Source organism: Pelobates fuscus, chromosome 8 (genome assembly GCF_036172605.1).
Source record: "Pelobates fuscus isolate aPelFus1 chromosome 8, aPelFus1.pri, whole genome shotgun sequence".
Classification (NCBI taxonomy): domain Eukaryota; kingdom Metazoa; phylum Chordata; class Amphibia; order Anura; family Pelobatidae; genus Pelobates; species Pelobates fuscus.
Genome location: NC_086324.1, coordinates 39,380,274 through 39,392,581, shown reverse-complemented (window position 1 = coordinate 39,392,581; position 12,308 = coordinate 39,380,274). Strand labels below are relative to the sequence as shown.

Sequence of the window (12,308 nt, the reverse complement as noted above, 5' to 3'; positions counted from 1 at the left end):
TTAGCATTTTTTGTGTTCTATTGAAAATTATATTCTTAAAAAAAAAAAAAAAAAAAAAAAAAACAAGACTACTTGTAAAATTTTATTTTTAGAGAAAGAATGGGACGGCAGAACTCCCTGCCTCCAGGTAACCCCTTTGGACCGGTGAGGGTCATCCCGGTCCCCACTTGACAGCCTAAATCGAGCAACATGAAAAAGGCATACAGACCCAGAACGGAGTCCAGTCACATGAAGAGGGCCGAAACAATAATGGCGCTCGACACATGGCATGATGAGAAGACACACGAGCAATACGCACCAGCCCTTTGCTCCGTGGATCGCATACTAAAGCGGCTGACTAAGCACATTCCACGGTTTTGGGTAAAACTGGAAACCAACCTCGAGACAGAAAGCGGGGCGGCAAGAGCCGGAGGGAACAAGGGACCCCCTCGGGCCTACAGCACCTAGACAAGCTTGCACCTCTCACTGCTGGCCCACCTGGGCAGAGTGCCACCAAGGGCTTGTCCCGGAGACATCATCCACACGGACGGAGAGACTGCCGCCACAGACAGCGACAAACCATTGCGTCACCCCCGCTATGGGAAGGACCCGGTTCTTGGAAGAGAACGGGCCCGTGGCACAAAGATGTCGGCCTTCATACCGGCCTGGGGCTGGATGGAGGACCCACCCCGCCCCCGGCGAACAGCCGCCTTTGCAATCAGTCCTGCAACGAACGTAGCTAGGAGACCACAGGGCCCAGACCGAGGACGCACCCCACAGGTGACAAGCTCCCGGCTCACCTTTTCTGGACTCTGGCACGAATGCCCATGCAGCGTCCCATCGCAAGGAATTGGTTAAGCAGCCTACATAACCACTCACAACCCGTAACTGATGTTAGCGGTAACCACACCATATGTGACGTTAATGACTTTCAGGGGCTTATTAAGGGAAAGTTACTTTAAACCATATTACACTAGAAATGTATAATTTGATGGGTTACACCAATATCTCAGTGCCTCTAACATTGAGACTGATAACATAAATGCCTAGATGTTTAATGCATTCTCAATGCATATAATGCTCCACTCCTTAACTACGGAGGATCAAACTATGTAGCATAAGTTGCCTACTAGCCCACTGTTGCCTGATTCCACCGGGCCCTAAGTTATTGTATTGTGTTCTGAGAACCATGCCTCCACATAGAGCATCATAAGCCAGACATCTAACCCAGACCCCAATGTCTTAGTTATATACTTAAGATTGATACACTCATGACTTCTATATATACCTACCTAGCATGCTCCAAACCTGATCCTCTTGAATTTAAAAACAAAAATTGTGCACTGTTCTTATATACCCCATTGTTACTTATGTTTTGAACTACGCAAATGGAATGCCTTTGGGGTACCACGTGCCTGTATGTTATCCTAATATGCACTTCCAAAAAAAAACAAAAAACGTAAAAAACAAAACAAAAAAACAAACCGATTACTCAGGGACAGCACTAGTACACTCCTGTCCCAATAACCACTACATGGTGTTGAATTGGGGTTTGCCTTTTAAAAAAATAAAGACATTTCTTCATGTGATAATTCATTTTCATTTAAAATGTACATTAAAGAATTAGTGACTTATCTCACAATCCGGCACAGCCAGAAAACACATTGCATATTGGAGGTAAAGAAACAGACATTGGAGGGTATTTATCAAAGTGTCCTTAAAGGTCACTGTTAAACAGCCATCATTATGTTGATTGTATTTATTAAAGTGACTTGACCTTTTTAAAAAAAATAAAAATGTATTTGTACACTAAATTCTGCCAGTTTTCGAAAGAAATTTTATTGAATAAAATTGCCATATTTAAAGTGGTGGGACAATTCTGTCACTTTTGTGCCCAACAAAATGGTAAGAAAAAATACATCTATTTCACTTTAGCAAAAATATGGTGATTTAAAAAAAAAAAAAAAAAAAAAGCATAAATATTTACAGACAATTTGACAGAAAAGTGACTTTGATAAATCCTCCCATTGTTTTATTTTAACTCTACTCTGTCAGATGCAAAGAACAGGGCTTTTAATAATGACCGACAAGGAATCAAGATGGAAGAGGCCAGTTTCAGAATACAGAGAAATACAACTGTATGGATATTGCCAATTAACAGTTTGCAACAACAACAAAAAAAAGTATGCATTTTTTTTTTTTTTTAAAAAGGTTTTTAACATAACCATCGTAGGAAGGAATAATTCCTATTAACTGGAAGAGATGCTGGGAAAATAACAGCTACACTTTTCATCTCTACAATATTAAACTTGGCATTTAATTATGTTGTACTAAATACAATTTAACCCCTTAACGACGAGTGACGGACGAGGTCCGTCACTCAGGGGAATGCGTTAATGACGAGTGACGGACCTCGTCCGTCACCCGTTAAAATTAACCCCAGATCGCCGCAATCGCGGCGATCGCGGGGTTAATGGTGCTCCGGTCTGCCTCTGCATTAGAGGCAGACCGGGAGCACCGGATCGGGCTGTCAGAGTACATGTGCCCGCTCTGACAGCATGCCAGAGCGGGCACATGTGCTCTCTATACTCACCTCCGCCTCCCTGCACTTCCTGGTTCTGTGTGAAGTGCAGGGAGCCGGATCTTCAGTGATCCTGCCCCCTGGTGGAAAGAAAATATAGTCAAATTAAAATCCCCCCCCCTTTACCCATTTTAATAAAAAATTAACCCCTTCCCTGCCAATTGATCACTGACTACAGTGATCAATTGGCAGGGATTACATTTTACTAAGATCTGATTTTTTTTTTAACCCCTGAGGGTTAATTCTTTTTTTTTTTTTTAACCCTCAGGGGTTCAATTTATTTAATTAATTAATTTAAATATTTTAAAATTATAAATTTAGCTAGCTGGGGAGGGTGGAAGTTAGTGGGGAATTGGGGGATTTAGTATTACGCTAACTAGGGGTTAACGTTAAAAAAAGTTTAAAAATACGCTTTAAAAAGTTAAAAAATTAAGTTAAAAAAAAAGTTTTAATAACATTTAAGTAAAAAAATAAACCCTTTACCCAGTCCAAATAAAAATTAACCCCTTCCCTGCCAGTCGATCACTGCCTACAGTGATCAAAATACAGATCACAGTATTATACTGTTCTAATTTTTTTTTTAACCCCTGACGATTAACGTTTATTTATTTTTTAACCCTCAGGGGTTAAATTTATTTAATTAACTAATTTAAATATTGTATAATTAAATATTTTGCTAGCTGGGGTGGGTGGGAGTTATGGGAAAATGGGGAATTTACTGTTAGTGCTGCTTACTGCTAGTTAGGGGTTAACGTAAAAAAAAAAGCTTAGAAAAATGTTAAATCTGTAAAAAAAAGTTTTACGAAAGTTTAGGAAACTTTAAAAAAATGAATAATCAAAACAAAAGTTTAAAAAATAGTTTTAAAAAGTAAAAAAAGTTTTAAAAAGTAAAAAAATACATTTAATAACGCTCATTACCACTACACCTGGTACAAGCTAGCGGAAAAATGATCCCACGCTAAGGTTCAAAATATGCCTTTTGAAATACCCTGGGATTTCTTCTTTAAGAAATGGTATGGCTTTATGGGGTATTTGGTTTATATAGCCTGGTAAAATACTCTAAAATGGGACATGGGCACAGCGTAAAAATTTAAAGTTTGAAAAAAAATGGAATGGCTGTGTCCCAAATGTGCCCCTCCGATGTCCACATATACCTGGCAAAGGTACATACGGGGGTATTTTTGTACTCAGCAGACATAGCTGAGCAACATATGAAGTATTATACAGTGGTAGTAACACATAAGGTTTGCAAAATATACTGTGCAAACTCACTTTGTGTGTCAAAAAGGCAGAAAAAACGCTTATTACCACTACACCTGGTACAAGCTAGCGGAAAAATGATCCCACGCTAAGGTTCAAAATATGCCTTTTGAAATACCCTGGGGTGTCTACTTTAAGAAATGGTAGGCCTTTGTGGGGTAGTTTGAATTTAAAACCTGCAAAGATGCTTGGAAATTGCACATAGGCCCGGCGTCAAAATTCAAAGTTCGGTCAAAACTGATATGGCTTGGTCTCCTATATGGCACTGTAGCTTCACAAAATAGTGCCATAGACATACAATGGGGGTGTCCTTTTACTCAGAAGACTTAGCTGAGCATAATTTGGGGGGTTTGAACTTAGTGGCACACATGAAATATACAAAATGCCCAGCAAAAATGCAATCCGTATGTAAAATATGCACAAAATTATTTTTTACCACATACTTTGGCATGTAATGGTAAAAAAATGGGGGCATGTTAAGGCACAATATGCACCTTACGAGATACCCTGGAGTGTCTACTTTTACAAATGGTAGGCCTTTGTGGGGTTTTTTTGAACAGTCAAACTACTATAAAACCCCAAATGGAAGCATAGGCTCATTAAATCCGTCTCTCAAAATTCTACTGTGAATACTGAAAAGGACAGGTCTCCTATATGGCACTGTAGCTTCACGAAATAGTGCCAAAGACATACAATGGGGGTACCGTTGTACTCAGCAGAAGTAACTGAACACATAATAAAACTTTGTACAGGAATAGCACACACCAAATTTACAAAATACACATGAGAAGTTCTTTGTTATAAGTTTGTGTGCGAAAACCCCCCAAAAAACAGTAATTTTACTTACCGTAAATTCCTTTTTTCTTAGTATAGTGGCAGTACTTACAAGTGGGATGTTCCTTAGGATTCTGGACAAGAAGCTCCCCCTTCTTTAGAATTTAAATGCTGTGCTCCGCCTGCTGCCTCCATATAAGCTGTAACTCAGAGACACTCACCAGTAATACAAAAGAACCAAAACGGAGACCGAATGATGCATAGAATTTAATCTATTTGAAAGCGGAGGGAAAGCCAGTACTGCCACTATACTAAGAAAAAAGGAATTTACGGTAAGTAAAATTACTGTTTTTCCCTTCGTATAGTGGCAGTACTTACAAGTGGGATATAGCAAGACCCCTGCAAACAACAAAGGGTGGGAACTCAGCAGGCCACAGCTTGTAGCACCTTACGCCCAAAGCAGCTTCAGATGATGAGAATACGTCCAGCCTACAATGCTTGATAAAAGTATGTAAGGAAGACCAAGCAGCAGCTTTGCAGATGTCTGCAGGTGAGGCGGCTGCTCTTTCAGCCCAGGAGGTCGTCATAGCTCTAGAGGCACGAGCCTTTAAAGGGAAACTAAGGGGAATCCCTTTGGATTGATAAGCCAACCTGATTGTATACGTTAGCCATCAGGCCAAAGAGGGCCCTGAGACAGCACAACCCCTGTTAGCGCCATGAAAGAATACACATAGATCTAAGGATCTAATCCCTGAGTCATCTGAAGACAGATTTTCAGGGATCTTCTAACATCTAGGAGATGTCACATTCTTTCCAGATCCGACGTAGGAAAATGATAAAACCCCGGTAGGACAATAGGTTGGTAATCGCAGCACCAGAAAAAACCTTAGGCAAAAAAGAAGGCTTGGTGTGCAGGACCACCCAGTCGCGATGAAAAAGGTGAATTCCGGAGAGAAAGAGAGAGCTCGGATCACACCTACTCAACTAGCAGAGGCGATAGGCACCCGGAAAACCATCTTGAAAGTAAGAAACTTGATAGGAACCTCCAGTAAATGTTCAAATGGTGGTTCACAAAGGGCTCGAAGCACCAGACAGATCCCAAGTAGGGAAAGGTACTACTTAGGAGGCCTCTTAAGCCTTATGGACTTAAGAAATCTTAGAAAAAGCAGGTTTGAGGCAAAGCCCCGAACCAGGAAGTGATTTAGAGCTGAAATCTGGCCTCTGAGCGTAAAACTCCCAGGCCGGCTTCAAACCCATCTTGCAAAAAAGAAAGACTTTCCGGGATAGAGGCTTTGGCCGGATCCAACCTCGAAGTGAACACCAGGTTCTGAACTTCATCCAAACTCTGAAATAGATTTACGAAGTGGACCAGCGGACAGAAGACAGCAACACATCACATAAAGGTCAGAGAGACCATGGCCTTGAAGGATCACCCTTGCAGCAACCATGCAGTCAGGTGAAAAATATCCAGAGTTTCCACGGGGAGAGTCACATTCTCCAATATTTGAGAAGAGACTGGAGATGCCAACGTGAGACTCCTGTTCGGCCAGAAGGGCAGGACTGCCAATTACTTGCCTTCTTCATCTTACTTATGAACAATCCGTGGTATAAGAGCGACAGGAGGGAAAACAGAAGCCATGTCGAAGGTCCAAGGTATCGATAGACCGTCTAGGCCAACTGGGTACTCTCCTGAATGGAGAGAAGCAAAACATTGAACTTTCCTGTATCTCCTTGTGGCAAACAGGTCTATCTCCGGCCTGCCGAAGCGTGAACCCAGCGCCAAAAAATTTAGCTTGACAGTGCCCAGTCTGCCTGGGACCAAAGTCTACGGCTGAGGCCGTCTGAACTAATTTTAGAGACCCTCTGACCTGGGTAGCTGATATAGCGAGAAGATTCGCTTGAGCCCAAGACATATGAGGTAGCAGAGCTTTTGAAGAGCTTTTACCTTCGTGCCACCCTGGCGAAAAAAACCACTGTAGTGGCGTCGTCCGACTGAATCCTCATTGCCTGATTTGTGATGGCTGAACGGAAGGAAACCAGTGCCTTCCAAACCGCATTAATCCCTGAAACTTCAGGAAGCGCCTGACTCCACTCTGTTCCAAGACCCTGACGGAACTGAGAAGCTAGATGGGCGCCCCAACCCCTCTGGGAGGCATATGTGGATATCATAAACCATTGTTTCTGAGCAAACGATAGGTCCTTTGGGATTTTGCTTCTGTTTTTCCACCAGTTCAGGAGTCCTTTCACCCTTTTGGATAGGTGGAAGGGAGAGTCTAGATCTCCCTGTTTTCGTGTCCATTGGGAAAGGATGTCCCATTGCAATGGTATTGCTTCTGCCTTTGCCCAAGCCACTGCTGGGATTGCAGAAGCGAGGAGGCCTAGAACCTCATAGCATCTCTGATTGAACTTAGGTTTTTATGCAGCTTTGATACGGCTTTTAAAATCCTCAATTGTTTCACTAATGGTAGAAAAAGAGAGAGGGACTGTGAATTTCCTCTAAGACCCAAGAACTCTAGACTTCGTGACGCCGTCAGCTTGGATTTTTCCAGGTTCAGGATCCAACCGTGATCTCTTAAAACCTTCATTGTAATCGTGAGATGAAGATTTAGCAGTTGTCTTTATTGGGCCTTCAGGAACCAAACGTCCAGGTATGGAACAATCGAGATACCTTTCAGACGTAAAACCACTGCTATGGATGCCAGGATTTCCGTAAAAGCTCGAAGAGCTGAGGACAGGCCAAAGGGAAGAGTTTAAATGTAAATGGAGAATCCTTCGCTTTCTTGAAACAAGAATGCTTGGGCACTTCCGGATTTGAACCCGGGACCTCTCGCACCTGAAGCGAGAATCATACCACTAGACCAATAAGCCAGTGTTGCTAGAACCGCAAACCTGAGAAACTTCCGGGAAGATTCTAAAACCGGTACATGGAGATAAGCATATTTAAACCAACTCTGCCATGTAATCTCCCTTTGTAAAATGTGTGTCAAAAGACAAAAAACGTTCCATACGGAACTTCTGTCATGGTAAGCAGGTGTTTACCAGTTTCCATCTGGTTTTTGAACCAGAAAAAAAGGCGTGAGTAAACTCCCTGAAATACCCAACGTTTGGGTACTTCTCTACCACATTTCTTAAAGAAAAAGAGAATTTGTTTACTCTTGATGGATAGCTTGACAGTAGGAAGGATGGACGTGGTTTCGATGAAACTTTATTCTGTAACCTTCTGAAATGGTTCTTGTAATCCACCTATGAAGCACTCTTTCCTAGTCTTGGGTGAAGAACCGAAGGCGTCCTCCCATTCTTATGGCGTCAAAACTTCCTCTTTTGTCATGCCTGTTGGATTCCTGTCAAGACCACTGGCTGTTTATTTGAGGTACATAGTTGGTCTCCCATACAAGTACTAACCAGGCCCGAGTCTGGATGGCTTCTGAGATCTGACGAGATCAGGGATTTTCAGGCTGGTATGGCCAAAGGCCATCATGCTTTTGAAACCTGCAAAACCGCCCTGGTAACGAAAGGACCTCTGACCCTTGTACTGAAAACTTTAATATCCCTGGGTTCTTGAATCCAGAGGCAGGGCTTTCTTCGTATCAGACATCTGTCTAACAATGTCTTCCAAAGGAGTGCCAAAAAAAAATAAAAAAATTTTTTTGTTCCTTTCAAAGGGTAATTCACATAAGGATGCCTTAGACGCAGAGTCAGCTGTCCATGTTCGTAGCCAAAGAGCTCTTCTGGCTACTGACGACAAACCCATAATCCTCGCTGATAAACAAAGAAAACTCATCTTTCAGTAGGAACAAGAGATGGGAAGGATCTGTATCAGATTTCCCATAATGGAATCTTCCAGGGCTAGTAGCCAAACGCTCTGAGCTCTGAGGACCGCTGAACCTGCAAATTCAGCTCTGCACTGATATCCTGCGGCCTGGAATATTCTACTACACGAAGTTTCGGCCCGTTCGTCCATTGGGTCTTTAAGCCCTGAGACTTCGCCAATGGGTATAGTGGTTTTCTTTGATAGCTGGTCAATCTGAACATCCACTTAGGAAGATCTTCCCATTTTTCTCCAGACTGTAGCTTGACTTGAACGTACGTCTTTCAAGATTCTTTCATTCTCTATGATGGAGATCCAAGATTTAAGGAGACATTGGGAAACCTTTAACCTTACCCTTGGTAGGTTCAGTTTCTTGTACCGCCGTCGTCACTTCTTTAATACATTTCTTCAGCTCTTCTGGTGGAAACCCCTCCTCCACACTTGAAGCCAGGCTGGAAATATCCGAAGGCGAAGAGACGTCAGACACAGAAGGAGATCTATTCCTCCTACGCTGTGTGGGCAGTTTCTCCCGAATAGCTTCAAATGTCTGGGACAAATTTTCCTGAAACCAGCCCAGGAAGGATGCCATATCAGTCTGCTCGGCTTTTACTAGCCGATCCGTTGCGCACTGATTGCATGTATTTTTGCGACATCCGTCAGGTAGAGGTAACGCACATTCCAGACAACATAAGTGCTTAGATTTACTTGTGGTGTTTGGAACAGAAGTTGACATCTTGTCTATATCTGTCTTATCTGGAGACATAGGACTTATTCTAGAAGCATGCATAAAAACAAAAGGTGAAAAAAAAAAGGAGAGTTCAATAGTTAAACCTCACCTTAAATCACCTAAGATCCGTGTAGGAGGGCAGGTGACACGGAGAACCAGAACTGTACACCCACCCTTGGGGTCAGGAAGGTCCTGCACAGGCATGTATCCAAATTTTAAATTTGGCGCCAAACACCGTTTCGCGCATGCTCAGTAGCGTGATTCTGTGTTTGGTGGAACGCAAAGCCTCCCGGGCGTGCGTTCCACCGCTGTGCGCATGCGTAATGAGCAATGAAGGAGAACCGCCTGGGAACTCAGTCAGAAAAAACCACAAAAGACAGTACCCGGTCACGTTCCGTAACGCGAACCCGGAAGTACTGTTGCCGCTCAGTTCCCGCCCGGGAAACTATCGGGCACTCACCTCCCGGTCAGCAACCTGTGCTGAACGCACCAAATCTCCACCTGCACTGTGGGGGAACCTGTCCGTCCCGTTGCCGGGACAAGAAGAACTGGTGAGTGTCTCTGAGTTACAGCTTATATGGAGGCAGCAGGCGGAGCACAGCATTTAAATTCTAAAGAAGGGGGAGCTTCTTGTCCAGAATCCTAAGGAACATCCCACTTGTAAGTACTGCCACTATACGAAGGGAAAAACACAATTTTACTCCAATATTTAGCAGAGGTTGGCGGTAAAATGGCTACGTAGAAAGTGTCAAAACAACCTTAGGTAAATAGCCTGTGGTGTCTGCTTTATATAAATATATACTTTTGTGTGGCAATTTTGTTTTCTTTTATGGCTATTAGGCTTACAAGACAAACATACCAAATTCTAAAATCGCTCCACATAAAAAGTTTATTTTACTCCTTGTGCTTTGTGACCTGTAACTACCAAAAAAACCTGAAAATCCCAGACACATTATATATTCTGTAATTCAGAACAACTAAATGAATTTATTTTTAATTACTTTCCTTAACCTGCACTAATTATGTACACATTATTATTGCAAAAACTGTAAAAAAAAACACACAAAAATTCATTTTTTTGCATATTTCTGTATTTTTTTTATAATAAATAAGCATTTATATATACATGTGTTACATCAAATTAAAGCCCTTTCTGTCCTTTAAAAAACGGTATATAATATGTGTCGGTGCAATAAATTAGTAAAATGCAAATTGCAGTTGAACACAAATAGCAAAAAATGCAAAAAATGCCGTTGTCATTAAGTGAAAGACAAGCTTCTGAAGCTCTGTCCTTAAGGGGTTAAAAGACATTGAAAGAAGGGAAAGAACACCTTTAAGGGTACTTACTCTGGGGCCCCTCCCTTTGATTTTCCGTCCAGACCTGGTTACTAGGAGTCTCCTCTGGTAGAAAGAAGCCTGAGAGTTGCTAGAAATATAGAAATTGAAAAGTGAATGCATACCATTGCCTAGATTGTCATCTATAATTGTAACCAATTCCTTTTCAAGTAATGTTATTCCATTTAACTTAACCTCATTTAATGTATATGTGGCTTGTGGGTTCCTTATTCCAAAATGCATTTATCTGTACTGAATCTCAGCCATTTTGCTCCTAAGTGGCCCAATTTATCCAAAACCCTCTGTTGAGAATTTATACGTAATTCATTCGGACACCTTATTTTGTGTAATCTACAAACACTGACAAATGACTTTCAATATCCACTCCAAGACCATTTATAAAATGGATTAAGAGAGAAGTGGACCGGGGGGCGTGGCCGACCACAGAGCTGAACGGTCGCACATCTGTGGAGCTCCGCTACAGCCCCACAGATTCAGAGAGCTAAAGCAGAGAAATCCGCTCCAAAACTGCACAGCTACCCTGCCACCCGATAGCTGACAACATGGGGCGCAAACATAAAAAGCAAACCTACACGGAGCGATCCGCGGCACCCGACATTAGGCTGGCGTTCCAGAGGCCTACACAGGCGCGGCCCGCCAAGATGGCGCCGGACCTGCAGAGTGAGTTGGAGACGTCTGATGACTCCCAGGAAGAGAGGGATTCCCAAGCCTCACTCCCAGGCACCACTCACAGGTCTGATTCGGAGGAGGATGACTCCCCAGCTATGAAAGGGGACATCAGGAAGCTGCTAACAGACCTAAGACAGGTCTGGAAGGCCGATCTGAAGGAGACCCAAGCTGAACTAGGGGTCTTGCAGCAGAGAGTCCAGGAGGTGGAGACCAGAGAAAAGTCCAGAGATATCCAACTCCGAGACACCAAGCGGCAAGTGGAAGGTCTTACTGAGCAGGTCCGGCGCTTGCAAGGAACGGTGGTGACACTCGAGACCAGACACCGCCGTCGTAACATACGCCTCAGGGGCATCCCCGAAACAGTTGGCGGAGAGGACCTGCTGCCCTTTGTCCGGAGACTTACCGCCTCCATGGGCCTCAAGTGTAACTCAGACACCCCACTGATACTATCCGCCTTCCGGGTGCGCAAATCACCAGCAGCACCAGCTGGTGCCTCCAGAGACACGATAGCTACCACCAGAGACATAGCGGCGAAAGCCGCCATCATGGCCGGATCTAGATCTTTGGGGTCGGTGAAATTAGAGGGAAGCGAGATAGACATCTACAGTGACCTCCCTTTCGCTGTGCTTGCTGCACAGAGACAACTGGTACCGGTCACAAAGAGGCTGAGAGAGCACTCCGTCCGATACCGTTGGAGCACAGACGGCTCACTTGTGGTACAGCAGGGCACTGACGTACTCACCTTGACCTCAGGGGAGGACCCAGAGACTTTCCTCACGAAGTTAGGCTTGTTAGTCAACGGACACCACAAGCGAACCGAGAAACGCAACACTTAGCTCTTGCAAGGCTTAGCTATTATAACACTGTAATTCATGTGTTTATATGTGTATATAGTTCATAGGAGTTGTTTATACGCCTAACCTACTACCCCATACATAAGCCCTAACAACCTGTCTTCATTAGCATAGAATGCGTCAGTAGAGAACGCAAAACTCAAGCAACCTCACTAAGCAACCTCACTAAGCAGAGGTCAAAGTATAAAAATATAAAAGTAGAAAATGCATTTTGGCACCTAGCAATGTTAGTGTACATGTTTCACTACTACTGTGATTATTACCATGTTTGTAACCCAACGATATGCTACATGATCTTGT

General features: G+C 43.2%; 1 protein-coding gene across 1 annotated transcript in view; it reads right to left on the bottom strand.

Annotated features, from left to right (window-relative positions):
* The window catches only part of PPIG (peptidylprolyl isomerase G), a 35,603-nt gene that overhangs the window by 1,962 nt on the left and 21,333 nt on the right, over positions 1-12,308 (bottom strand). Inside the window, exon 11 of the mRNA XM_063429703.1 lies at positions 10,477-10,555. Within this exon, the coding sequence (XP_063285773.1) occupies positions 10,477-10,555 (79 nt within the window). The remainder of the gene's footprint in view (positions 1-10,476; positions 10,556-12,308) is intronic.